This window comes from Hyperoodon ampullatus, assembly GCF_949752795.1.
Source record: "Hyperoodon ampullatus genome assembly, chromosome: 5".
Classification (NCBI taxonomy): domain Eukaryota; kingdom Metazoa; phylum Chordata; class Mammalia; order Artiodactyla; family Ziphiidae; genus Hyperoodon; species Hyperoodon ampullatus.
In genome coordinates this window covers 144,573,203-144,599,999 of record NC_136918.1, presented here as the reverse complement: position 1 = coordinate 144,599,999, position 26,797 = coordinate 144,573,203, and the positions used below count along the sequence as shown (strand labels likewise).

At 63.0% G+C, this 26,797-nt stretch overlaps 2 protein-coding genes across 2 annotated transcripts; both read right to left on the bottom strand.

The window, feature by feature from the left end:
- Positions 1 to 370: 370 nt before the first annotated feature.
- On the bottom strand, positions 371 to 10,220 carry GATD3 (glutamine amidotransferase class 1 domain containing 3). The gene is made up of 7 exons (XM_079705022.1): positions 10,025 to 10,220; positions 9,762 to 9,814; positions 8,236 to 8,349; positions 7,208 to 7,327; positions 4,762 to 4,854; positions 2,015 to 2,156; positions 371 to 887 (listed from the first exon to the last, which is right to left on the bottom strand). Exons 1-7 carry the CDS (start codon positions 10,196 to 10,198, stop codon positions 735 to 737), a joined length of 849 nt encoding a protein of 282 aa, XP_079561148.1. The 5' UTR covers positions 10,199 to 10,220; the 3' UTR covers positions 371 to 734.
- A 2,980-nt stretch (positions 10,221 to 13,200) lies between these two features.
- On the bottom strand, positions 13,201 to 26,557 carry PWP2 (PWP2 small subunit processome component; the record flags this gene model as incomplete). Its single annotated transcript, XM_079705305.1, has 21 exons — positions 13,201 to 14,326; positions 14,488 to 14,562; positions 14,700 to 14,850; positions 15,004 to 15,222; positions 15,722 to 15,787; positions 16,319 to 16,427; positions 17,001 to 17,148; positions 18,182 to 18,362; positions 19,002 to 19,152; positions 19,391 to 19,538; positions 19,696 to 19,844; positions 20,191 to 20,327; positions 20,678 to 20,748; positions 21,352 to 21,495; positions 21,796 to 22,013; positions 22,189 to 22,324; positions 23,210 to 23,353; positions 24,171 to 24,270; positions 24,541 to 24,635; positions 25,748 to 25,860; positions 26,438 to 26,557. The coding sequence occupies 21 exons, from the start codon at positions 26,555 to 26,557 to the stop codon at positions 14,149 to 14,151; spliced, it is 2,853 nt and encodes a 950-aa protein (XP_079561431.1). The 3' UTR covers positions 13,201 to 14,148.
- Positions 26,558 to 26,797: the final 240 nt, after the last annotated feature.

Here is a 26,797-nt window from a genome sequence, read left to right as displayed (position 1 = left end):
CGTGACAGGTGAAGCCCCCAGTGAACCGTCCCAGGACAGAAGCCACACGCCCACAGAAAGGCGCCAGCCAGCCTGCTGGCTCACACGTCATCGCTCCCTCCCGGGGCCTGGGCCCACCTGCAGGTCCACACAGGCTGAGCACCTGCACCCTCCCTTCCTGAAACAAGGAGACCCGAGCCTAAGGTGCCTAAGGTACGGAGCCTCGTGTGTGCCCCTCACCTGCTGGGCTCAGGGGGCCTGGAACGGAACTGCCCACGTCTGTTTCGGGAAGAAGTTTCCTCTCCCCAGAGGGCCTGCCTGCTCTAGAAAGCCGCTGACCGTTCTAATTAATACGTGCGCACTCCAGATTACAGAAGCTTTAATTGTCGATGAGATGGTATTCTGGTTTCCTGATTATTAGATTTGCAAACTTAAAGGATGTTTCCTTCCAAATACTAAGTAAGGTGCTCTGATGCTAGCGCGAGCTGGGACTGCCGTCCTCTCTCTCCCTTCTGCTGGCGCAGAAAAGCAGACTTGATCTCAAGCTTGCAGCTGCACACGAGTCCAGGTGCCAGCGCCCCTCTCAGAGGGTGGGCCCTGCCGCCCTGGCCTCACTCCTTGAGAGGGAGTCTACCCTGACCCCGAGCATGTCGCGAGCGTCCTCCTTACAAAGCAAACGCCTGCAGGTTTAAGCGAAGAAATCAATTCCCGCCCGGTTCCAAGCTGACAGGCCAGCAGCCCCGGCACCGAGGGCCTCACTTGCTGGCGAGTTCCAGCACCTTCCTCACCATGGCCCCGACCCCGTCGTGAACGTGGTGGAAGGCCGTGTCACACATGAAGGCTGGGGTCGTGACCACCTTGTTCTTCTGGTCCACGTGAGCCTCGTGCACACAGGTTATGGAAGAACACTGCACGGCCGGGAGAAGAGAGCACGCGGCGTCAAGCACCGCCCACCCCCTCCCAGACGCGCATCCCACCCCCACCCCAACGTCACCGGGAAGGGGCTTTCTGCACCCCCTGCGCTACTTTAACTGAAGACCCTGGAACCTGACCCCACAGGCCGCTTCCTAACGCACGTCCCAGCAGCGGGCCTCATGGGACCCACGACTGCAGAGGCGGGCCGGACGCCCGAGCACCAGCTGGGACCCCGGGGCCACTGTGAAGGCAGCGGCAGCACTGCCATCCTTCGCGTCAAGAGACTGCGTTAGAGGCTCGTCCGAATGCCCGCTGTGAGCACGAGGCAACCGGACCTGGGCCCCAGCCTCCGCACAGAGGCGCCTCACCTCCTCCATGAGACCTGCTTCCTGGGCCAAGACCAAGCCCCAGGCCCGGGGTGGCCGCTCTGTGCTGGACAGGGTGGGACATTCACACCTGAACCCACCTGCAAGTAGAGACGCCGAGGAGCGCGCGCCACGGCCAGCACAGACGCCCGGAGGGCAACGGGCTGGTCTCCTGCGCCTCCTGGGGCCCTGCGCCTCTGCTGCTGACTCTGGCCCCCACGGAGACCCTCGGGTCCAGACGCAGAGCTGGAAGGCCGGTAGCCTGTGGCCTGAGGCTCTCTACACCCGCAGCGCACCCTGGTGACCTCAGGACACAGAGGAGCCGCTTGCGGGAGGAATGGGGGCGACAAGGCTGCCGGGGGTGGCTCTCCGCCTGTGCCACCCAGGACGCTGCCACCAGATAAAGACAAGCAACCCTCGCGCCTCCCACCCCAGCCTCTGGCCCGGCACCGGGTACTCGCTCTCCCTCCGTCACAGGCAGCTCCCTACCCCACCCCCCGCGAGCCCATGGCCGCCTCCTCACCCGACCCACTGAGCCCCGGGCCTGGGGTGTGCTGAGCTCAGCCAGCGTCACTGCAGGGACTTGGGAACGTGGACACTGGACAGCGGAGGGGTCACAGCCTCGGGCGCTACGCCCCTCCACGCACATGCCCTGGGCGCCCCGGCTGTGCAGCACCCCAGGGCAGCCCCAAGGGACCAGAGCACCGTTTCCCACGTCGCCCCCACTGCTGGAAGGATATGGTCACTCCCGTCACACAGTGTTTGGCACCCAGGGCTTTGATGACCTGCGCGGTCCCGGCGTGGGGCCACTTGCCGCCTTCCTCCTGCTCGTGGCCCACGGTGACCTCGACACCTCTGAGCACTTTGGCCGCGAGGACGGGAGCGATGCAGCACAAGCTGAAAGGCGAGGAAGGGAGGGTCAGCTCAGGGCTGTGCATGTGGCCGCCAGGCCGGGGGCCCAGCAAGTCATGCTTAGAGAACGCGGTTAGCCTCAGAAAGGGACACAGACACCAGTGCCGCGGGGACGGAGGACCCAGTGCCAGAGCCTCTGCCAGCTCCGTGGGCTGGAGCCTGCCCCCGCCCCTGGGCTGCCCATGGCAGTTGTGACCGGTGGAGCATGGGGGGCCTCCAGGCACCCGGCGCCAGGCTGGAGAGTGGCGGAGGGCAGCCAGCTGAGCCCCGGCTGCCAGACATGCACCAGGCACCTGACATGGTGCCCAGGGTGCAAAGGTCCACCCGGAGAGACGACCACAGACGGCGGCGCTATCTTTGGCCCAAGCTTTAGGGTGGTCTGTCGCACAGCAACAGAGAAGCCCAGCTGTACTGACCGGCTGAGACCCGGTCCCCTTCTCTGGAGGGGGCGCAGGAGGCCGGGGGACATGGTCCAAGCAGCAGCCTTGCCTGACCTGTCGGTGTGGAGCCAAGGGCCCTGTCCTAGCAGCGTGCCAAACCCTCCCCCGACCCCCCGTGAGCAGGCTGTCCCCGGAGACGTCCGAGCCCTGCAGGTTCATGCTGGACGCCGGCCCTCGGGGTTCCTCCGAGGTCCTGCTCTTCACTGGGGGGCCCCCCAACCAGCAGCTCCTGAGCCCCTGGATCAGCCAACACGGAGGCCTCCAGCAGCCAGGGCCTCACCAGTGTCCTGCCCCCGGCGAGAACACGCATGACACCTGCCACAGCTGCTCCAGCCGGGCTGGTACCCCCTCCCCTGGGGTCCACACCCCTCTGGGCTGTGCCCCGCCACCCCGTCTGCTCAACTGGTCCTCTGAGCTGACCGCAACACAACGTGGTGAGAACACACCTACATGCTCGTTCAATGCCGAGACAACTGCCACAACTCCTGTTCAGGGACCACGAGACAAACCCCCTCAGCCCCGAGCAGGTGAGCGTCATCGGAACGGCCATCTCGGGAATCTGTCACGTCACCAGGTCCCCGGGCACCTGACTCTGTGGGTGACGCCCGAGACGAAGGCTGGGCTGCCTGCCCGTCCTTGGCTGGGGGCTCCGCACTGTGGGGGGGGAAGCACGGGCCCGGCAGCAGAGCCGGCGGGACCCCTTGCTCTGTCTGTGCTCCTGACGAGCAGGTCAAGGAGTGACGAGGCGGCCCGGAAGGAGGTGCGAGGTGCCCTGACCCGGAAAGGGCGTTTTGCACGTGGCCAGACAACGCTGCTGCTTCTAGAGACAGACACGTAGCCTGCCGCACGAGGGGCTGAACGGAGCTGCCCACAGCGACACGGCAGCCGGTACAGGACCGTGTCACCGTCCCGCACCCTCCACCCCAGGGTGACCCGGGTTCTTCTCCAGCTCAGCTGAGAGGCATCTGTTCACTCGAGTGGACAGGGTGCCCGCCGTGAGGTGGCCAATTTGCTGGGCTTCCGTCCCGTTTGTCGTGCTGACTTTTTAGAGAAAGGGAGCTGGGTCCACGCCCTGGGCGCTCGCCCCCACACACCGGTGCTGCCCCAGAGGGGCCCCCGGGAGGTGATCGGCTGGGCACTGCAAGGGCAGGTATGCTCCTGGGCTACGGCCGCTGATGGGGGGTGCCCAGGACGCTGAGCGGGCAGGGCCTCCAGTGAGTGGCCGCAGGTCTGGGAAGGACGCTGCCCCTGGTGGACTGTCCTCTGCAGCCTCTGTGCCCCGTTCAGATCCAATGCTCTAATATCCTCATCCTTCTCCAGTTTCCAACGGGAGGCAGCGAGAGCCATGTGATGGAGAGCCTGGCGGATTTTGTTTTTAGCGCATCTGTGCACCGCTGTGCTCCTGGGAGGACTTCCCCAGCCAGGGATGACTCCAAAGCGTGCAACCCACACGCTCCAGCACCGGCGTCATGCGCCAACACCTGTGGGAAAGCAGCACCGAGGAGCCCTCTCCCAGGCCGCGTGTGGGAAGCGCAGCCTGACAAGCAGGTCCGACGATGGGGTCGCCGGCACTCGTCCGCAAGCGCCTCCTGGTGTGGGTTACGACTGGCCTCGCCCGTCTGCCAGGCCGAGGACCCCGGGCCGGGCTGTGAGCAGTGGCTGGGCCCGTGAGTGTGGGCCCAGCGTGTGGCCACCGCAGGATCCGGTCCCCAAGGAAGAGCAGCTGAGAGCGCCAGGGGTCGGGAATGGCGCTCACGGCAGCCGTGGCACGAGGAGGGACGGGGCCAGCTAGCCGAGGGGCTGCTCCAAGCCAGGCCGGGAAGGCGGAGGCCAGGCCTGGGGAGAGGACCGGCAAAGGCTGGGGGCCACGGAAGGACGTGGGAGCCTTCTAGACCCTGAGACGACCATCCCCTCCCCTCCTAAGTCGCCACGAGAAATTAACGTAACCACACGACCACAGAATTTTCAGCGCTGGAAGGCACCTGTGAGATCACACGAAACTCCCTCAGTTGTAACAAGGAAAGGGGCTGAGAGGCTCCCAGACCACACAGCTCCAGGCATCAGCTCCTGGCTGTGCGAGCCACGGCCTCGGCCACGGGCTCCGCCACCGCCCTCCCTCCACCACTGCTGGCCCGCTGGGCCGCACGTACCCGATGGGCTTCCCGGCCTGGTGGAACTCCTTCAGGACGCGCTCCACGTCTTTATTCACCTTGCAGTCGCCCCCGTCTACGGCGAACGTGCTCCTGCCACGAGAAGAGGCTTCCTTAGACCGCAGGGCTCAACATCTGCCTGCCTGGGGAGCCCCCAGCCCCACTCCCCACCCCCCGGGACCCTGCGTGCTCCACGGACTTCTCAGCAACTGCAGAAAGTGACACGTGTGCACAAGTACGTGTGCACGGCCTTTCATGTAATTACACGTATACGTGTGTACTCTTTTCTATTTTTTGAAACATAAAGCAGCACGGGAGGGTAAAGGCAGGGAGGCCAGCAGAGGTGAAGGGGACGCTGACACGCAGGCGCCGGGCCGTGAGCTCGGCCCACCCAGGACCAGCAGGACGTGCCAGTGGCCCAAAACCAGTGACAGATCCTGCACTTCACTAACAAGGAAAAGAAACCCAAATCAGACAAGACCCCGTCTTTTCACCACAGCAAGACCGCTGGGGTGTCTGGAATGGTCTCCCTCCCGGTCGGTGGGCTCACACCAGTACCATCTCTTTGGAAGGCAAACTCAGACCCATCACATTTCAAAGGCCACGCCTCTCTGCCAGGAGCCCCATCCCGGGCTTCCTCCGCCTTGTTCACGTGGTTGATGCCTCTGCCCCGGGCACCCGGTGCGTCGCGCGCACGACGGGACAGCCTGTGGGTGTGAGGGATGCTGGCTACCCTGAAGTGGTTTCTCAGGGTGCGTAAGCGTCTCAAAACAGGTCAGATTATATACTTTAAATACATGTACATCAGTCGTACCTCCAAAAGGTATAAGATAAAAGAGAGAACAGGAAGTCCCGGAGTCCCATCAGCACTGGGTCGCCTACACAACGGGATCTGTGTGTGCGGCTGTCAGACGTTTAAGGGACAAGCCTCAGTGTTAAGTGAAAGACACAAAGCGCAGAACGAGAGGCTACCATCTGGTTGGATTTTTAACGCAGACATATACGTGAATCTCTCGGAAAATGAAAAGCTGGCAGCATTGCCAGAGGTGATCCTGGGGTCCCAAGCAGGAAGAACTGGGTTTCCACAGTGAGTATGTCATACAGACCTCGCCTGCTGCCCCTGTGCACCGCAGACCGCTGATGAGGAGCCGGCCTTTCCTCTGGAAACGTCAGGAAGACTGGGACCAGTGGCCAGAAATCACAGCTTCCCCCCGGGGTCTGGGAGGTCACAGACATGGATGCTGACCCAAGGCCCTGCTTCCTTGTACACCGAGACGCACCACCACTAAGTCACCGGAGGCAGGTTGTCAGCCACGCCAGGGACATAACCCCAATGAACCCTCAAGCTACCCTCACGCCAGGCGAGGTCAAAGGGCTGAGGGAAGCCACAGGGTCTGTGAATCCAGCTCATCTTTCAGAGAAAGAAACCTGGTCCCATAAGGACAAGCGCAGCGCAGACTGTGATCCGCCATCTCCTGCCAGGGGGCTCAGGAGGATGGCGATGCAGGGAAAGCACTCCCAGGCTGGCTCTGGGAGAGGGAGTGGACACGAGGCGCGGCAGGGGTCCAGGCGGGAGGAAGGACTGTGGGAAAACCAGTGGGAACGTGGAGAAAAAAGGTGCTCTGGTGACGCCCGCAAGCAGAAAGGAGCCTCAAGATGTCAGGACGTGGAAGGACCGAGCGCAGAGGTGGACCTCAGGGAGCGTAAACGCCTCTGCCCCCGCTCCTGGGTGCACGGGGCCCAGACAGACAGAGCGCCAGCTGGGAAGCCCTCGCACTGCTGCGGGAACCTCGATGACCAAGCGGTCAACTAACCAAAACGCATGTAGTCCAGGCTGTGATGCATGCTGCACCGTGTTTAAAGCCCCAAAGCCGCGGGGCGCAGCTGCCGGGTGCTTTCCCGCAGCCCTCGAGCCCCCTCCGTCACGGGAGCAGCAGCCCCGCGCCACGTCGGAAGGGATGTGCTGGGCCAGCAAGGCCAGCGCAAGAGAATTTCCATGGAACGCGGAGAAGAAAGAAAGGAATAAGAGAACAAAAAGAGAACCTGAAACCCAAAGTACATCACAGCTGCGGTGTGACGGCCTCCTAGGCTTGAGGTCCAGTTACCGTGGCAACAACCCAAACAGCAAAAAAAAAGATCTCCCTTCCTCTGGTCAGGACCGTCCTCCAAACGGCCCAACCAGAAAGGCACTTTTCTGCGGTGCAAGGTCCACAGGAGAGCAGGTGTCTGAGAGGAACACGTACACGGACGGTTTCTGATGTGACGAGGCCCCTAGCACCACACCTGGATGGCCAGGTCCCAGGAGCCTCCGCCCACCGGGGCTCCCTGTCATGGGGCAGCTGCGTCGTCACTGGGCCAGACCCCCCAGCAGCTGCTCCCATCACCACCGCGTCCCCATCTAACAGTCCAGGGGACAAGCAGGAGAGCCCCGAGCCGAAACACGTACAGGTTTTTGGCGGCTCCGAAGCCCCCAGGGAAGACGGCCGCGTCATGGTCAGCAGCGCTGAGTCTGGCCAGGTCGGTGATCTTGCCGCGGGCGATCCTCGCGGACTCGGTCAGGACGTTCCTGGGGAAGAACGGAGAGAGGCCCCGGAAGGTTCAGCATGTGGACAGATGGGAGGACAGGGCAGGAAAGAGCCTCCGCGAGACAAGAGGGCCTGTCCTCCCGGCTCACAGGCAGTGCAAGTTGCTCCCCAGAAAAGGCGACACAGCAACAGTGACCACAGCGGGTCTGTGCTCGAAACGTCCTCTGGAGCCCTTTCAGATGGGCGCTTCCGAACCACCACGCCTAGTCACCCGGACTCCCGTGTCAGGCAGGGCCACCAGGCAGCATTTGGCACTGGGAATGGACGGTGATGGAACCGCGGGGGCAGCGTTAAGAAGCAACTTCGAGGGACGAGTGAGGCAGCCCCGGACCGGGCACAGAGGGCGCGCCTCCCAGCCCCGGCAGCGCGGCCCAGGGCCAGGGTCCTGACTGGGCCGCAGCCCCAGGAGACGGCACCGCGGCTCCTTCCCACCGCCCCGTCTCTCACTGTCTGCACCCGCTGGAGGGCACCTGGGAACCACACTCCCCAGGGGCCATCACCCTGCAGTGTGGGCCAGGCCAGAGCAGGGAGGTGGGTCTCAGCGGACGCGAGGCCAGGGCCGCACTCCCCTCAGGAACAGAAATGCTGGTGGGAGCTGCTCACAGATACGTGGGTCTAAACGGGTAGACGAGGTTTGAGACCAAACGAACGCACGTGCCTTCGGTGAGAATGAAGGCGTGAGGAGGTCACTCGGGGGGAACCTTCCTCCACTGCTCCAACAGTGCTGGACAGCAAGGGACGGCCTGGGGTCCAGCACAGCCTCAGGACCACTACTGTCAGGTCCACCTAAACGTGGACTCGGCTCCCAGCTAAGACGAAGCAACCGCGCGCAGGTTCTCGGGGAGTTTCAACCCGTGCACGTGCAAGGACGAGGACGAGGGGCCCGTACCTGGTTTCGCCCTCAGAAGGCTGCCCCTTGGTGTGGTCGATCACGTGCATCTGGGGGACGTCCGGAGCAAAGATCTGGACCTCAGCCCCCGCGCGGCTCAGGTGAACCAGCACCCTGCACAGGGGGAATCAGACCAGACTTTGACACGTGCCTGGCCCAGCTTGACCTGCCACCGGGTGTTTAACACAGGGTTTCAGGTGACCGACAGGTATACACTTCTCACAGAGGTGAACAACCTTCTCGCTTTGCAAAGAGTCACGACTGGCTTGCTAACGACCCAAATGCCCCCTATTTGAGTTCGCTGTCACTGAACTGGCCTGTGGAGACCAGCTAGCCCCCCCAAGCTCCCTTTACAAACCAGGCTGTAGGGACGGGTGACCCGGCAACTGCCACAGCCTGGATGTCTGCATTCCCAGGCTTCTTCTGGGTGTTCTTCCTCCCATGGGCCAATTGACAATGGCCTCGAGGGGTTGAGGAGGGCTTTTAGTCTCCAAAGTAAGTTCAGTTCCTGGTCTCCCCAACCTTCCCCTCATGGGGGTGGGAGACACGCAGGCGACCCTGGGGGCTGCTGACGATGCCAGCATCTACCAAAGGTTGCTCTGCGGCAGGTCCGAGTCCAAACACTGGCACGAAATCTGTCCCTGGCAGTGCTGTCACTACCCACTTCCAGAGAGGGAGGAGACACGAGACCCCGAGACAGATCACAGCCGTCCCCTGGCAGGGGTGGGACCCCTGGACTGGGGTTCAGCTCCTCGGAACCTCGCGGGCTCTCGACCTACAACTCCTTGCTCTGCTCGGGAGGTTTCAAGCTGCCGGCTGTTCCTCGCTGCCTCCTCTCCCGCCCCACCCCGCTCAGCCCCCATCAGGAAACTCCTGGCCCTCTCCACCCACCAGCCCAGCACGCTCTGAAGTTCACTCTCTGTCCGGCCATCGCCAGCACATGCTGGCCACGCCCAGCGGCCACCCCCAGCCACCAGCCTCAGGCTCCTCCGGGGACCAGCCAGGCCCCGCGCTTGGGAGGCGTGTGTTCCCCAACCACTACCTAACTCTCCCCTTCAACTAACTCTGAACCTGACAGCCCCTACAGTCCTGCTCACAGGGACTTTTTAAATCAATCCATCAAAGGACAAACTACTCGGCAGCTGCTGACAGGCTACCCCAATGACATCGGTCTACAGCGAGGTCACTGCACAGCCCTTAAAAATCATGCTGTAAAGACGGAAAAGAGCTCTGATTTCCAACACGCAGGACCGTGTGATCCCAATGTTTACAACACGTGGGTGTGGGAAAACAGCAGAGTAGATGTAAGTGATTACCACTGTGTGACAACATCACAGGTGATGCTAAAAAGCTCATTTTGTGTCTCCCTGTACGTTACACGCATTGAGTTTAAACGCCGTCCTTCGCGCCTCCCTGAGTCTGGTCCAGCAGTCCTCTCTGCCTTCCTAACCAGCACGAAGGCTTCTCCGCACGGTTCAGGAAAAGGGGGACCGCCCCTCCCGAGGGCGAGCCGCCCAGGGGCTTACGATGAGGCCTCGTGGAGCTCAGTCCCGTCGTAGACCCCGCATCCGGACAGCACCTGCGGGGATGGAGGGCCGGTCACGGGGGTCCCGCGGTCCACCGGGCGGGCCGACCGCCTCCAGCGGGGGGAGGGGCCGACCTGGAGGAGAGGGAGGTCAGCGCGAGGGAGGCGGTGGGGGGCGGAGGGGCCGCCCGCGGGCACGGGGAGGGTGGGAAGGCCGACCTCGGCACCCCGCCCCTCGTCCCCACGCCCCGCCCGTCCGCTCACCACTGCGACCCTGGCCACGGGGCGCGGCGCGGAGGCGTGGAGGGCCGCGCGCGGGGACGGCGCGGGTCCGCCGAACGGCAGCGCACGCAGGCCGGGGCGCGGCGCGAAGGCGGGGGTCACCGCCAGCCTGGACGCCACCAGAGCCCGGATGGCCGCCATGCTGCGCGAGGACATCGGGGTCGCAGGGTCACGGTGAGCGGGGCCGCGCCTGCGTACTGCCGCCGCCCTGCCCGCGAGCGCGCCGGTGGGCGGGGCCGCGCCTGCGCAGTCGCCCGTGGCTCGCGCTCAGCCCGGCAAGGGCTCGTGGCTCCGCAGCGGGTACACGCGGCTTCGGGCACCGCCCCCGTCCCGCCCCGCGGCGGCGTTGCAGGGAGGCGCGCAGGGTCGCGGCTGCCGAGAAGCGCTACGCTGAGATACGGACTTGGGAGTTAACTTGTGTCGTCATGAGGCCTCGACGTGACTCCGTGACACCGAGTGGCCGGTGCCCAAGTGTCCAGTTCTCACCTGCGCCCCCCTTTCCCGGCCGCTGAGTCCAGGCCGGAGTGAGTGAGGCCCTCCCGCTGCGGCGGCCCGGCGCCCCTCCCCCTGCTGCTCTTCGCCTTTCTATTGACGTGGGTCCTTTTTTAACCCAGCTGGTTGTGCAGAGGGAAGGCCAGATGTGAGGCCAGGTCTTTGCAGCGAAAGAGGTTTATCACAGGGGGGCCAAGCAAGAACGGGCGTAGGGGTGCGGTGCGAAGCGGAGCTCAGATTTGTGTCCCCGGGGGCTGCTGAGGGGATATTTACCAGGAAGTAGGGAGCAAGAAGGGGAGGGGGCTCGGATATGATTGGTGGAAAGTCAGTGTAAGTTTCAGCGTAAGTCTCAAGAGCTCTCCTGCGCAGGCGCTGGGGCTGCTAGTTAAGCCTCTGACCAGTCGCAGGTGCAAATTGGCGGTGCGGGGTGTAACATGCAGTGGGGTTTTGGCCCGTGACGTCTGAAGGTCACTATTGTAGCCGTTCGTTCTAGTCCTTTAGTGTGCCTGCGCAATGCTCAGTCGGCGGGGCTGTCAGCAAGTTTGTTTCCCTGGTCCTCTGCAGAAGGAGCTTGGTGTTCTCTATGTCATTTTGTTTCTACCTCGTGGGCCTTGTAACTCACAGGTGGTGATTTCAGTCCATGCCTGTCTTTGGATCATTCCTCAGTCTTGAGGGATGAGGGGTGACCACCGCTCTGGCTGCTTTCTGCTGCTAAGGGCGAAGGCCCAGCAGGGGCTTGAGGAATGAAACAGCTTGACGTCTAGCTGTACACATTCTAGGGTATTCAAACTGGACTGCTGGAGGTGTTGGTATGCCCCCAATTGAGGGTTGACACGACAGAGGAATAATCTGGTGGCCTGCAGTCTTTGAGAGACAAACTTGACATGAAAGTTAAGTATTATAGGCCCAACAGAAGAATCAGTAGCGCTGTGACTGAAGGAAGTGTCAGTGGATGGAGTAAACGGCCGACTTACGGGGAGAAAGCCCTTTACAGAATTCCATGCCTCCGGCGCGATTACCAATGCTGGGTCACCAGCTGGCCTGTTGGTGGTATTTCCTTTACACTGGGTGGTATGTGGTATTTGTCCACATGCACCAGCAGGTGTTACAACCACACAGGCGCCGCCTTGTTCTGCCAGGGGGTAACCGAAGGCTGTTCTGTTATCCATTACTACAGTGGCTATGGAACTCACCATGATCTTTGGTCCGTCTAACTAGAGGCTGGCGTTTTGGCCAGTTCCTCCACTGAGGCAGGTCGATTTTGAAGGGTGGCCTCGTGCTAGGCACCCCCCTCCCCGTGGGGCTGCTCATCCTGGTGCTAAGCCTGTGCCCGTGATGATGAAGTCTGAGGCCGCCTTCCTTTTGTCTGCTCTCCTGGGGTGGACATTACCGACCCTTTTGAGTCGGGCACCAATAAGCGTCCTTCTGCTCAGTGTCGCTCGCGCCAGTAGACAGAGACCAAGTTCAGCTGAGAAGCAAAGAAAAGCTTTATTCTTTGATCGAAGAATGGAGAGATGGGAGCTTGCTCTGTAGCACAGGGTCTCCCCTGAAAGGCCCAGGGGCGGTGCTGCTTTATAGGGTTCTGGCAAAGGGAGGGGTGGAGTCATTGCGGGTCAGGCGGGTGCAGCACTTCTGCACACGGCTCACCGAGTCTGGCTGTCAGGCAGAGCCGGTTTGCACTGGGAACACTAATCCGACATGTTAGGTGGGAAGCCTCTGCACACGGCCCCCTACAGGCAAGTAAAACTAGAATAAACACAAAAGAGATTGGACCGTATCACCTGGATTCCATCTTATTTTTCCGGGGACCCCAGTGGGCTTTGCTGGGGACATTTCCTTTAGGTTGGGGCTCTCTGGGCCCCACAGAGGAACACATCCTCCTGGTGTCCACATCGTCATCCATGCGTGTTTCTGCAGAGGCCAACGGGCTGGGGCCGAAGATGAGTTAGTGGCACGTTGAGTGACGTGAGAATGGGGCCAGCTTGTAGGGTCTGGTGAGCTGCAGGCCTCTTTGTTTGGGGGCCTATCACACCAACTCTTCTTTTGGTGTGCTTGGACCCATTTTTGCCATTTGATGGGCCCTTGGTAGCCAGTGTGTTCTAAGGCCCTCCAGGCAAGTTGGGAGTATCCTTGGAAGGCTAGACCATCTCTGGTTTGGGTCAGTTCCTCTGCTGACTAGTTACAAGTTGGAAGGTTATAGTTTTCAGTGGCTCCCACTTGCTAGGGTGTCCTGGCTTGTGGATGAACGGTGGTCCGAGCTCTGTAGGGAGGCATTTGAGTACATCGTTAAGTGGACTGTAGAGGGTGCAAGGGGAGGTCAAATTACAGGAGAACTTTGCTTCGGGAGTGGGCATTAGGGCAGCCTCTAGAGGAAGGTCAAGGTAGTATTATTTAGTTCTCCTGTAATCATTAGTGGGGGAGCCTGGGAGAGGGCTGGCAGGGCTGAGTGTATCTTTCCCCAGCGGGGGGTTAGGATGACAGACCCAACACTGCCTTTCACCCCCTGCTGCAGTGGCTTTTGAGAGGTGAGTCAGAGTGTTTGTGTCCCAAGCTCAGTGTGTGGCAACCCCTGGCAGGAAGATGGGAGGAGGAGGAAAACAGGGTCCATCCCAGTTCCTTTCAGGACCACGGGGGTAGTTTACAGATGACTTATTTGCATCTGAAAATACACGACTATCAACGTATTTATTTTCTACCTTAATACCCAAGAACAGAAGAGGCTCTGATAGACATGATCATATTTACAAAGGAAATGGCTCCATCCCAAGATAGCACCCGAGTTTCATAAGCAGACAGAAGAGCACACAGCCCCACCAGACTAGCAAGAACCTGCCCGCCATCCATCCTAATAGTGGTCCAGTGACTCGTGGCCGCACCTCTGGTGACCTGCAGGCTGGGGCCTGTGTCCTGGCCCTGGAAGCTGTAGCTACCAAGGGACCGGGGGCCTGGCTGTGCTCTAGGTTGCCCTCACAGTGACCCTTCCCGAGGGGCATCGCAGGACGGAGTCTTCCTCTCAGAGCTGGCTGGCAGGTCTGATGGGTCTCCCTGGAAAGCCTGTCCAGGCCCAGCCCCAGGCCCTCTCCAAGGTCAGAGTCAAGCAGATGTCCCCTGCCGGACCCTGTGCAGGGACGATGAGGCTGGCAGCCTAGGCTGGGGCCGTGAGGGCGAACCACCTGCCCTGCTCACCTGTTCCTTGGCAGAGAGGTGCCAGCAGGTAGGTGGCCCTGATCCCCCAGCGCGACAATCACACCCAGGATACAATACAAACATTTCAAATTCAGAGGTCAGACTTCATACCTACATTGTAGAGATACACGTTATCAAAGCTTTATACTAAAAACATAAAAACTCGTACAAAGTTTGAGTCTATACACGTGAGCCCATTCACCTCTCCGCAAGGTGCTTTCAACGGCAGACACTCCTGGGCCCTGGGTGCCAAGCCCGTGCCTGCCAGGGACCCGTCAGCTCAGGCACCGACCCCGTGGCCGCGTTTGGTTCCTGCAGAAGAGCGAGTCCTGGCGACAGTGCCCTTGCGTCCCGGCTGACCCCCGCGGTGGAGGGCCCACCTTGCCCAACATCCCAACCGAAGCCAGCAGGGCTGCAGGCGGCCAGCTCTACGCCAGCGGCCCGTCTCCATCCCCAGGTCCGCTCCTGAGCAGGTGCAGACTGCTGTCATCGTCCTCAGGTGCGTCTGCTTCCTCCTCGCTGCCCGGTGGTTCAGAGGGCCGCTTCAGGCCCCGCTGCTTAGAGACGGCCAGAGCGTACTGCATATTGTAGCGGTTCCAGTCACAGCTGCCGAGGGCACACGGGACTCACGTTAGTAAGACCGACGCTGGGCCCTTCTGTCCCCAGATCAGACAACACAGAGAGCGGCCCTGGCGTGGAACCAACTGGAACCTGCTGGGGACAGTGAAAGCCCCGCCCTGCCCATCAGCCACTCCCGAGATACGTACAGTTTGGAGACGTCGTCCCAGTGGCGCTGGATGCTCTTCTGAAGGAACTGAACTGCCGGCAGCAGTGTCCCCACTCTGGAAAGGAGACGTCCCTCAGCGTGGGCGGCCACCACGAGGCCACCCGGACCTGCTCCACGCTGTACGCTTGTAAAAGCCTCCCCTGGTCTGTGCATCCACACAGACAGCTGATCCAGGGAGCGGGCGGGTCGTACCTGGACTTGAGCTTCTGTCCGTGGACCATAAGCAGTTTCTGAGTCCACATGAGGTAGAATTCTAGATGGCGAGACTCTTCGAAGGATGAAGCTAAAAATTCCAGCACCTTCTCCACATACAAGTCAGGCAGGGAGGAGCTGATGACCTCAACTGGAAGAGAAGGAGGAAAGTCCCACTCAGCCCGCAAAGAACCTGTCAGGAGAGACGCACTCACAGCTCTGCACGTGCAGAGACCCGGCCGCCGCGTGTGGCCGCAGGGCCCCCTCGGCCCCGCGGGCCTCCCCAGCCCTGGCCTGGGCTCACTCTCATCCCAGGGAACCGACTCCAGGGCCTCCTGCATCAGCTTCCTCTCGTTGAGCCGGAAGGCCATGAGGATGGCCCTGGTGAAGTCCCGCTGGCACAGCGCCGCCCGGATCTGCGCAGGCGTGACGCTGGTGTCCAGCTCGAATGGGTCAAAGAGCATCCGGGCGTCCAGGGAGTAGATAAGGAGCCCCTCGGTGGTGGTGGCCGCCCAGCAGCGCCCTGGGAAATTAAGCAGACTTAACAAAGGCTTCCTGAACGTTTATTTCCACTTTTCCCCATTTTTTGAAGAACAGGTACTGAACATGTCCCCGGGGTCCTGAGTGCGACAAGCGGGAGGGAGCCTGGGGGACGCCGGCCCCTTGGGAAGCAGCGCCCCGTGAGGGTCAGCCCGCCGCAGCCCCATCCTGCTCCCTCCCCCGCCGGACACTCCTGGGGCGGCCCGACAGGCACACGGCAGGGCGCTCAGGGCAGGTGCCCACCTCCCTGCTTGGAAGCTGGGCGTGTCTGAAGCCATAGCTTCCATGGCCGTCCACCAGCGGGGACAAAGATGGCCACGTCTCACCCCCAGGGGTCGGCGGTGCCCAGAGCCGGCCAGAGGCTCCGTGCTGCCCTCGCCCCGGGAGGGGGCTGACAGGCCCACTGTGCACACCGCAGGCCCGGAAGCCCACTGGGACCAAGCCCACCCCTCCCACATCAATGACCTGATGCCCAGGCGCACCAGTGGGAGAGAAGCGGAGCGAAGTCACCCTGATCTCAGGTTTGAAGTGCCGGGAGCTCATGTCACCTGGGAACAGAGGCACCGCCTGTCACAGGGCAGCACATCCCTCACCACTCGCCCCACAGAGGGAGGCCCGCCCTGCAGAGCCAGCAGGAGCAGCAGCCCCGTGTTGGGGCCTCAGGTGCTGCTTCGTGGGCCCTGCGGGCCTCCGCGGACGAGCCCTCAGGGCGGACGGTCTCTGGGCTCCAGCCTAGCCAGCAGCTGGCTTGTCCATTCCGGAGAAAAGCCCTGCCCGGCCCAGGCTGCGAGGCAGGTGGTTCCAGCCCCTCAGGGCCCTCAGGCCGGGGAGGCTGCCAGCCCGACACTGGGCTTGCCCTGAAGCCCACATGCGGGCAGGCGCAAGGCACAGGGCTGGGCACCGGCCAGATGCCCAGCCACTTGCAGGGGGGACCCCGCGCCCTGGCCACCAGCGCCAGAGTTCCTGGACGTCAATCGCTGCGGCCCCGACGAGAGCAACGCCACCCGCCACCCCCCAGGACAAGCAGGTGGTGAGCAGGGCGGCCTGCCGCGCCCTGGCCCGGGGGACACACTGCTCACCCTTCTTCACGCCCGGCAACGGGATCGGGACCCCGCCCTCCTCCATGGCGTCTTGGTCAATGAGCGCCAGGTTGCCAAACTCTGTCATTTTCCTTCGGTTCAAAAATTCCTAAAGGGCGACACCCGGACATCTCACCGCGGGAGGTGCAGGGAGGGCGCGCTTGTCTGCCCCCCTCCCTCCTGTGCCACCAACACAGGCTGGGGGGCGGCCGGCCCTGCCTGGAACCCCACGGGGCACACGAAGCCTGAGACGGGACAGGGCAGCGCCTCCCCTGGGCTCCCGCAGCCAGCCCCGTGGTGGGCGGATTCTCTAACCCGACAGCCGAACGAAGGGCGCGCGTGACCCTGCGAGGGAGCCGCACGTGGGTGCCGCCTGCTGCCACCGGCCACAGCCCGTCCTGCTGCACGTCCCCGGGGACATGACGAGGACAGCCCACCCCGGAACACCCAGGAGGGGCGGCCCACAGCCGCACGCAGAAGCCCCTCGCCCGGCACGGGAGCCAGAGCAGGTGAACCCGGGCAGGCGCACCTGTCCAGAGGCCCCCCCCAGGTCCCCGTGGAGCCGGCGCGTGAGCAGGGCCATGGGTGGGGCCAGGCAGCCCCGGGCGTTTGCAGCAGGGACCACACAGGGGTCCCGTGCAGCCCCCGGGCCCTGCTCTGCGGCCTTGCAGCGCTCGCTCACCTCCATGGCGTCCAGAGAGAGGTTGCAGGAGATCTCGAACTTCTTCCTGAGAATCTGCTCCTTGACGTGATAGATGCACACAAACTTGGACATCCCTCCCGCCAGGATACTCTGGCCGTCCGCAGAGTAGCACAGAGTGGTGAAGGCCCTGCACAGAGCGGACGCGGACTCAGATGCCACCCAGAAGGCAAACAGCACCCTCCCCAGTATCCTCCAGGGTTCTGGCCTAAACCCTGCAGGGTCAGAACCTTGGCCCAGTCACCAGGCTCCTTCTGGGCAGCACGGCCCCTGGACGAGGGGCAACGCCGCAGCTTCCGAGAGTCAGGGCGGCTCCCAGAAGGGCCGCGGGGAGGCGCCCGCCCGCCCCGCTCACGGTAGCACTCACAGGGGCGTCTGCTCGGGCCCGCAGGACCAGAAACCCGGCGTTCACTGCCCTGCTGGCTCACAGGACTCAAGACGGTGACCTTGGACTGGGCAGAGAATTCTTAGATACAACACCGAGAGCACAAGTGACAAAGGAAAAAATATACAAGTGGGCCTTTGTCACAATTAAAAACGTGCTTCAAACAACACCTTCAAGAAAGTGGAGATGAGCCACAGGAGGAAGAAGATACTTGCGAAGTGTATATCTGATGAGGGTCTCATGTCTCAAGTACACAAAGAGCTCTAAAAACTCAGCAATACAGACGGCCCGTTAGAACAGGCAGATGCTCTGCAGAAAAAGTTCTCCAAAGCCCACACACAAATGGTCCATCGGACGTGAAAAGACGCTAAGAACATCACTGCTCAGGGAAATGGAAACCAAAACTATGAGGCGCCAGCTCACACCCACCAGAACAGCTGGGATTTTTAAAAACAGGCAGGAAGGAGCATTGCCAATGATGTGGGGACAGCGGAAGCCCCTGCCCTGGGGGGATGTAAACTGTGCAGGCTCCTTGCAAAACAGTCGCGGGGGGGGGGTGTGTCCTCAAAAGGTGAAACAGAGTCACCAGGGGGCCCGGCAATGACACTGGCAGGGATGCACCCGAGAACTGAAAACGGGCCCACAGATTCTGGCCCTCGGGGTGGGAGGATGCAGAAGCCTGTCCATCCACACGGACCCCGCCAACACCCTGCTCCCTCTGGGAGGGGCCCCCGCTGAGGAGCTCCTGGGCTCCGGGACAGCCCCACCGAGCACTCACTTCCCCTTGGCCGAGTGCTTGGCAGTGATCTTGTCCAGCTCCTTCCTGCCCGTCTTGAGGTCGTGCCTGCCCTCGATGGAGCCAGTCTGCACCGCGTTTTCGGGGTCCCAAAAGGTGATCTGCGAGTTCAGCGTGGCCACAGCCAGCTCGGCACCGTCAGGGCGAAAGGTCACGGCCAGAGCTGAGAAGAGGCGCGGAATTAGGGCCGAGGAAGACCCTGGGCTCCGGCCGATGGGCCACACTGAGCTGCCCTCATCCCGGCACCCTGAGGGCCTGGGGGCCGCAGGACGTGCACAAGGCATAACCGTGCAGGGGCGGCCCAGTGGAGGGCTCTGAGCGGGAGGCGTCACGTGGAGGTCACGGCGGGGCTAGAGACGGACTAGCTGGAGGCGGGGGTGGTACGGAGGCCCCCAGAAGACGCAGGGGGCCAGTGGCTAAAAGCCCGAATCAGAGCCAGGTTGGGTGGCAGGAAGCAGAGACCACCACAGAGACCACGAGCCCTGGGGCCAACGACCGGGTTCCATGAGGGCCAGACACGGGCAGCACAGTCTTCGCTGTGACCCATCAGCTCTGCAGCCCGGCCGGCTACGCACCAGGACGCTTTGCCCCCGAGCGCAGGCGGTGGGGCTCCAGGACAGGGCCTCAGGCCCAGGAAGCTGCTACAGCAGGGCCCCCGGCTTGCTCCCCTTAGGGAGCCCGATGCCAAGTGACAAAACCAGGCCGCCAACCCTAACAGCCCACAGCACTCCTCGGAGCCCTGGGTTTATCCAACCGCGCGACCGAGACCGGGCCTTCCCCCCGGTGCCCGGCAGCCGCTTACCGTCAGAGGTGAGGGCCAGCGTCTCTGTGGTCCTCCAGCTGTCCGCCATGTCCCAGAGACGCACCGTCCTGTCCCACGAGGCGCTGGCCAAGACTGACTTCATTGGGTTAAAACACAGACCACTGATGGGACCCTCGTGGCCGGACAAAACCTACGGCCGTTCAGAAAAGAGCTCTGAGGACGAGAGACGGCCAGCGGGCCGCCCCGGCGTGCAGAGGCCGTGGCCGCTGGGCTGCGGTGTGGGCCCGGAAGAGGAGCCCGCCCGGGAGACGCGTGTGAACAGCGCTCCCCGTGCCCGGGACGTGACTCTGCCCCCAGGGTCAGCCAGGCCCCCTCCCCACACCCCAGCCCCCGGCCAGAAGTGCAGCTCCTGGACTCGCGGCCCTTACGTCGAGGAGCCTGCCCGTCTGCATGGACCAGATGAGGATCTCAAAAGAGTCCTGGGCCCCAGCAGAGACGATGTCCCCGCTCGAGTTCACAGCCACACAGGAGAACTGGGTGGGGCGCGGCGACGTGAAGGTGCGGAAGTTGCGGTACCTGCAGGAGGACAGCCCGGTCGGGACGGTCCCAGGGCCACGAGCCTTCGTGGGCCTCACTCCGTCTCTGACCGACGATCCCAAAACCCTCAGCCTCGTTCTCACAGCCCGGCACACGGGGAGAGGCTGCGGGGCAGGCCTCCCCGCAGGAAGCTCACCTGTGAAGGTCAAAGGCGCGCACGGTCCCGTCCATGGAAGAGGTCACGATGACGTAGCCAGTGGTGGTGAAGGTCACGCCGGTGACCCCACTCGAGTGCTCCGTGAAAGTGATGAAGCAGAAGCCGCTGAGGGTGTTCCACACCTTGACCTGTGGCGGGTAGCGCCCCGGCTTAGGACACCCCACGGGGTGCCCCGCGAGCGAGGACAGGGGGGCAGCCTCCCACATCTGAGAGCGGCTGCTGGCACCATGGACCCCTCAGACGTGCCCAGAAAACCGAGCCAAAAAGGGGGAAACAGACACCCAAGGCCTCTCCACTCAGACCGGGCAAGTCTGCAAACGGCTTCTCAGGAAGCCAGACGAGGCGGGGTGGGCTCTGGAGCTCCAGGCTGAGCCCCAAGTCAGGGCCTGGCCACGGTGCCGCACCCGCCTCAGCCAGGCCAGCGGGACGGGGGCAGGACCCTGCCGGCTCCCCCTGGCGCCCCCCGCGGCCCACCTTGCTGTCGTCCCCGCCGGTCACAAGGTACTGCCCGTCAGGGGAATAGGCCAGGGACACCATGCTGTTGAAGTGGCCCTGCTGCTTGAGCACGTAGGACTCGCTCTGCCACTCCCACACCAGCAGCTGGCCCAGGCCTGCGGGGCACACGGGGACTGCTCGTGACACCGCTCGCCCGTCTCGGCCCGAGGCAGGTGCCGTCAGCCTCCGCCTGAACGGGGGGCCCCAGCACGGAGACGCCAGCCTCCTGCGTCGCCCGCCAGAGGCCAAGGCGACAGGCCGGGTGCTGCCGAGGGAGGCCAGAATTCAGGCGGCAACAGGACTCAGGGCTCAGAGGAGCCTTTGTGCAGGAAGCTTCGGCGGCTGCTCCTTCCTAGGGAGGCACCTGGCTGCTGGCCTGGCGCGGCGCCCTGGGGGGAGGCGGGATGGCCGGCAGGCTTCCTGGAGGAAGAATCCCACTCCTGTCCTCACAGACCCAGGTACCAACCTGAGCACCCGAAGGCGATCCAGTCCCCAGAGCCGTTGATGGCAATGGACGAGACCCTCTGATCCGAGACACTGCGGAGAAACACGGGGCGCGGTCAGCACAGCAAGGGCCCCCATCCCTTCCCCGGGGTGGCTGTGCGAGTGAGGACAGGGCCAGGTCTCCCCGCTAGCAGCACCCACTTCCCCCCCACCCGTTTACTAGACATAGACAATTCACTTCACTGAGCGCATCAGGAAACCCAGAGTTTTCTTGCCCCGCGTTCAAAACCTCGAAGCTGCGTGACTTCGGGAAACCAGTGCTTTTAGTTTTCTCAACGTTCCAAAGATGCAGAAGAAAAATGAGAACAGGAAGTAAAAACAGTGTGATCTACACGTGGAACCAAAGCTCCCTCTGCCTGGGGGTGGATGCGGCCGAGGGGACTGCACGTCTGAGATGGGGGCAGGGCAGCAGCGCCCCCAGTCTCTCTAATCCAGGAGAGAGGAAGGCGCAAGTGTCCTGGGAAGCCATCCGTGCGGCTGGCCGGGCCTCTTGGCCACTCCACGGCCCTTGGTCCAGACGGGCACAGCACGGCTTCCACCTTCCCCCACTGCCCGCCGGTGGACTGAGAGTGCGTGCACATGCACACACACACACACGCATGCACACACGTGACCACACAGAGCAGAGTCACTGACCTCAGGGAGTGGATGAGGTTGAACTCGGGGAGCTCGTGAAGGTGGAAGATTCCGGAAGCAAAACCAGTGACCAAGAGGTGGACCTTCTTGTGATACGCTGCAGCTGTCAGATGGTTGAAATCTCCTTCTTTATTGAAGAAGTACCTAGCAGGCAGGGACACAAGGACTGTGGGAAGAGGAGCAGAGAGCGCGGCTGGCCTCACAGCCCCACCCCGACCCCCGGGCATGCCGAGGGCGCCGCCCCTCCTCCTGAGGACCACCCACTCCTCCGTCCTCACACTCGCAGCTCTGCGCGCCCAGCTCCTGACCCTGGTCTGCCTGGGACCGCACTTCCCCAGGTACCCCCCAACTCCTCATCGCCCACCCCCGCCTGGGGCCCCGGCGCAGGAATCACAACGTGGCCCCCGAGGGCGCAAGGCCACCCCGCGCAGGCGGGAGACCTACTTGGCCGCCCGCGAGTACTTCACTTTCCCCTGCTGCTCCTCGGCGGCCGGCGCGGCCTTCCCGTGGACGGTGGTCTCCCTCTCCGCCTCGTCCTCCGCCCCGTCCTCCCTCTGCAGCAGGTCCGCCTTCCAGCCCGTGGGGACTTTCAGCCTCAGGCCCTCAGGGAGGGTGTCACACTGCCACACGCACAGGGCGCCGTCCTGGCTGAGCGTGTACAGCTGCGGAGGGAGACGCGAGAGCCTGGGTCACCCTGACCCCCAGCCCACGGTGCCCAGGCTGCACAGACACCGCCCAAGCCTGCCCCGGCTACCGCGGCCCCAGCCTCCCCAGGGAACCGGGAGCAGCCTCAGGGGAGGGCCCAGCGCCCGCTCGAGGCTGTGACCGGGGACGTACGTCCAGGCTGCTGGACTCGAAGAAGCAGCCCACGATGGCGTCCTTGTGTCCCCCCAGCGCGTAGTAGATGAGGTTGTCCCACCGCTCGGCCCCAAACACCCACGTGGACATGTCTTTGCTCCCGACCGCAAAGCACCTGGGGGACAGGGGAGTCGCAGCTCAGCCTCGGGCTTGCAGGTGTCAGCCTCCCCGTGGGGTCCCCGGGCACAGGGGAGACGCCCAAGGCTCCAGGCGGGGACAGCTCTGGTCTGCTGCATCCACCTGTGCTTCTCCCGGGACCAGGAGCCTCACTGCACGTGTGTCACTGTCCCTCCGAACAAAGGAGTCTCCCGGCGGGGGGCAGCCCAGGGGAGCCTGAGAACCGACCACTGAGCCCATGGGGGGCTGCCTGGGGACCCAGCTCTTCATGCCTCCCTGACCCGCCCTCGATCCCAGGACCTGCGGAAGGGCAGGAAGGCTTCGCCATAGGGCGCCCGGTCCTCCCCGCAGACCCACCCCCGAGGAGCCCACCTGCGTCTCCCACGGACGCACTGCGCGCCTGGGGGCTGCGTGACCCGCACTGTGGCCAACCACGTGAGAACAGCCTGCCTGCTGCATGAAGTGGCAGCCACCAGCAGCCTCCCCTCCCCCTCCCGGCGCACAGAACCCAGGGCAGTGGAGACACGTCCAGCCCCTCTCAGGGACAGCTGGGCCAGAGCACTGGCCCGGCAGCCAGGCTGGGCGACGCCCGCCAGCTCTCCTCCTGCCCACAGCTGCCCCGGAAGCTGGGCCACCGCACGCTGGCTTATCGCGGTCCTCATCCAGGGCTGCGCTCTGCTCTGGTTTCCGGTGACAAGCGCCAGACAGACCTGACTCAGACCCAGGAGCCAGGCCTGTGCCCTGTGCCACACGAGGCTCGTGAGAGACCATTTGAAAACAAGACGGGGATGCGACAAGTCACCCCGAGTTCCCCAACAAGGTGCTGTTTACAGGTTCCCCTCGGGCCCCTCCTATGCCCAGCCCCACCCCGACCAGGCCTCACCGGGAGTCGTCTGTCCAGTCAATGCACGTGGTCTCATCGTACGGCCCGAAGTAGGTTTTGTCCAGAACAAACGCGTTGAATTCCCGCTTCCTCCCAGGGGCGTGGTACATCTGAGCAAGGTTGCCTTTGGTGACAACAAATTTCCTGCCGCAGAAACGGGTGCCATCAACATCCAACGCCAGTGAGGGCCCCAAGCCCAGCCCAGAGCTCCAGAGAGGGCCGATCTCCTGCTCCGAGGCCAGCCCTACAGGCAGCAAACCTGGAGCCCTGGCCCTGAGTACCCCCTTCTCTGGGCGGACAGTCAGGAAGAAGTGGACAGACCCCGGGCCCTGCCACACCTCTGCCCCGGAGCAGAGACCCCTCAGGTTCTCCTGCCGGCCCAGGGGGTGGTCACCAAGGCCAGACCAAGCTCAGACAGCCCCGGGTGGAACTGAACGCAAGACACAGACAGGCCCTGTGACAGGACCCGGGCGCGGCCCCTGCCCAGGACGGCTTCTCCGGGGTCTCTGAGGGTGGACGTGGGGCGGGGCTCACCGCTGACTGCTGTAGCCGCCCCTTTCATGGCACAGCCGGCCAGCCTGGGCGTGAGCAGCCAGGAACAGCCCCCCTTCCCACAGCCCTGGAGCCCAGAGCAGGCCCAGGACTCGCCACGTGCTCCTCCCAGCGGGGTCAAGGCCGCGGGTCGGTGCCGCTCAGCACAAGGGCTCCTCCGTGACCCACTGTCTTGGGGCACAGCTTCCCTGGAGACGGTTTTGGACAGGAACCTGCAGAACCTGCCACTCGAGGTGTGAGCACCAGCCCCGGGGGAGGAGAGGAGGGGCCTGTGCAGCCGGGATCCAGAGGGGGACCCAGAGGGGCACGGGCTCGGGGACTGTCTGTGGCCGCCGCGGTGATGTCTGAGCCCACCAGGCGCGAGGGAGCCTGCAGCTCCACAGCTCCCGCCCCGCCCGCAGGGGCGTACCTGCCATCGGGGGAGAAGGAGACGCTGTGCACAGCGCCCTTGAAGTGGAAGCGGTGCAGCACGGCCCTGCAGACCAGGCTGGCGAGCAGCGCGTCGCCCCCTGCGGGAAGGGAGAGCAGAGGGAGGCCCCGCACGCCGCACGCAGGCGTCAGGTCGTGAGGCCCAGCCCCGCGGGGCCGGCGGCACACGGCCAGGGAGGACACCCCGCGTGCCCGCCCGAGGCCCACCGGGGCCGCAGACACGGAAGCAGCCGAGGGGACCATGCGGGCCTGGACCCCCAGGGGTCTTAGTGTCGGCCTCGGGTCAGCTGGACGCCCGCCCGGCAGTCACCACCCCATGCCATCGCCACCTCTCGGCCGAGGGCGGTTACCTTCATCGACAATGATGGCGAGGCGGCCGTCCGGGGACAGCCCCACACACTTGATGTTGTACCGAGTGGCCAGAGGCAGAGTGTCGGACTTGTTGCTGGGAGACAAAAAAAACAGAGCTGAGCTGCTGCTCTTGGGTCACCAGGCGGGGGTGGGGGACCGGGCCAGCCTGGACCAGCAGCACCCACCCTGCACCTGTCTCCCCGCCCCTCCAGGCCTGCCAGAGCCCTGGACTCCTCAACCGCCCCTCCCTCGAGAGGGAGAAGAAATAAGACAACGTCCTGGAGGAAATTTCGCTAAGCATGTAAAAACCTTAAAAGTGGGTTTCAAACGTGTCAATTTTGCTTCCAGGACCTCATCCTGAGAGGACCCTGGAAACATATAGTCAGGAAACCAGAAACAAGCCAGCTGTCCAACGGGAGGGTGAGCTCAGGGACAGCATGCCCGGTAAAGCTTTTTGCAGAAATGCAAAAACACAGAAAAATGGAAAACTAAGTAAAAATAAACAACCACCGGATTACATTCTAATTTTGTTATTATATAGTGCCACCCTGTGGTCATTCCTCTAGACAGCACCGTCACTATCGACACCAGTGATAGACCCCGCCAGCAGCTGGCCCTGGGTGCGCCCTGCACTTCAGGAAACAACTCACAAGCAAGGCAAGTACTACGGCCCCATCTTACAGACTCGGAAACGGAGGCCTGCAGAGACCCAGGCAGCCTCTGCAACAGGAGGGTCTCGCCCAGGCCACACATGTCTGCAAAGGGGTGGCAGCCTCCCCCCAAGAAGACAGAAATGGAGCCACGTGCTTGCTCAGCAGGAGACAGAGTGAACCTGAGCACACAGAGCTGGTCCCGGCGAGCACGCCGGCCGGACGGCAGTCCAGGGCGGCTCCCACGCCCCAGGCGCCCCCTCCCAAACGTTTCAGCCAAGCGACACGCAGCTACTACACCGAAGGGAACATCAACAACCTCATTACATGGGGTTCAGCTGAGAGACGAGAAGGAAGAAACCAGGATCCCTACTGCCAGTCCCACTGCTGACCCGTCGGCACTATGTAAATCCCGTAGCCCCCTACCAGGGGGCTCTGTCTCCATCGCCTGTCTAACAGTAACAGGTGTGCTATTAAAAAGAGAGGTGAGGAAAACACTGTTTTTACCTGCCAACTACAATGATCACAGCTGTTAACGTCATTTCAGTGAACTTACTTTTTTAGGTCAAACACAGTGACTCTGTTTCCCACGGGGCTGATAACTGAATTTCCATCACACGTAAAATTCAAGTTTCCACACCGATAGACTGTCCCCAGCAAATTTGAAAACTGAAAAGAAAACAAAGCTGTCTTAACACAAAGAAAACACAACTCCGGGAAAGGGCTAAGCGAGGCCTCCGATGGCGCAGAGACCCCCGCAGGCTCCCTGATCATTCCTGGGGTCCCGCTAGCCACCCCCGCCCCCGCCCCGGGACACTTCCTGGGCACCTACAAGGCCAGGAGGCCCTGAGCAAGAGAGAGGAAGAAGTGAGCCCAGTCCCCAGGGGCCCTGAGCTCCCGATGGGGTGCGTAAGGGGCACGGTGAGCGCGGGGAAGCGTCCAGACAGGGTGTCTGCCGGGTGGAGGACAGGACAGGACCCACGTTGCAGGAAGAGAACAGCTGTGACAATGGAACAGCGTCCCAAGTGCATCCTGGGTTCAAGGCTTCCTGAACAGGGTAACCTGCTGCAGCCCATCCATTCAATCATTCATTCAACCATCAGCCGCCCTCAGGTTCCACGTCGGGCAGGCGGGTGATGGAGAGAGAGCTGTGCCTGCAAGGGCGCCGTGCTGCCCAGACAGCCAACCCCGTCGGCGGGAGAGGAACTTCAGAGGGTGGTCAGGCAAGGACCCTCAGAGGGGCCACCTGAGCTGGAACCCAGATGACAAGGAGCATCTGCAGCTGCAGGCGGGCAGGGCCCTGGGAACCCCAAGGAGGCCACAAGGAGAGCCTGGTCAGCCCATGTTTTAAGCAGAGGTGAACCATGATCGATCCCCTTTTTCGAAGGTGACGCTAAGTGACCCTGGGAGCCAGAGGAGATGCAGGGAGTCGGTGAGCCTTTGGTGCCATTCCGCACAGAAGGCAATGGTGTCGGAACTGGGGAGATGACCCAAGGAATGGAGACCGTGGATGAAATCAGGCCCGAGAGGAGCTGGTCAGCAGGAGGTTTGGGTCACAGTGGGGAAGCAGCCTGAGCGGGAAGACCAGGTTGGGTGGGGGCAGCGT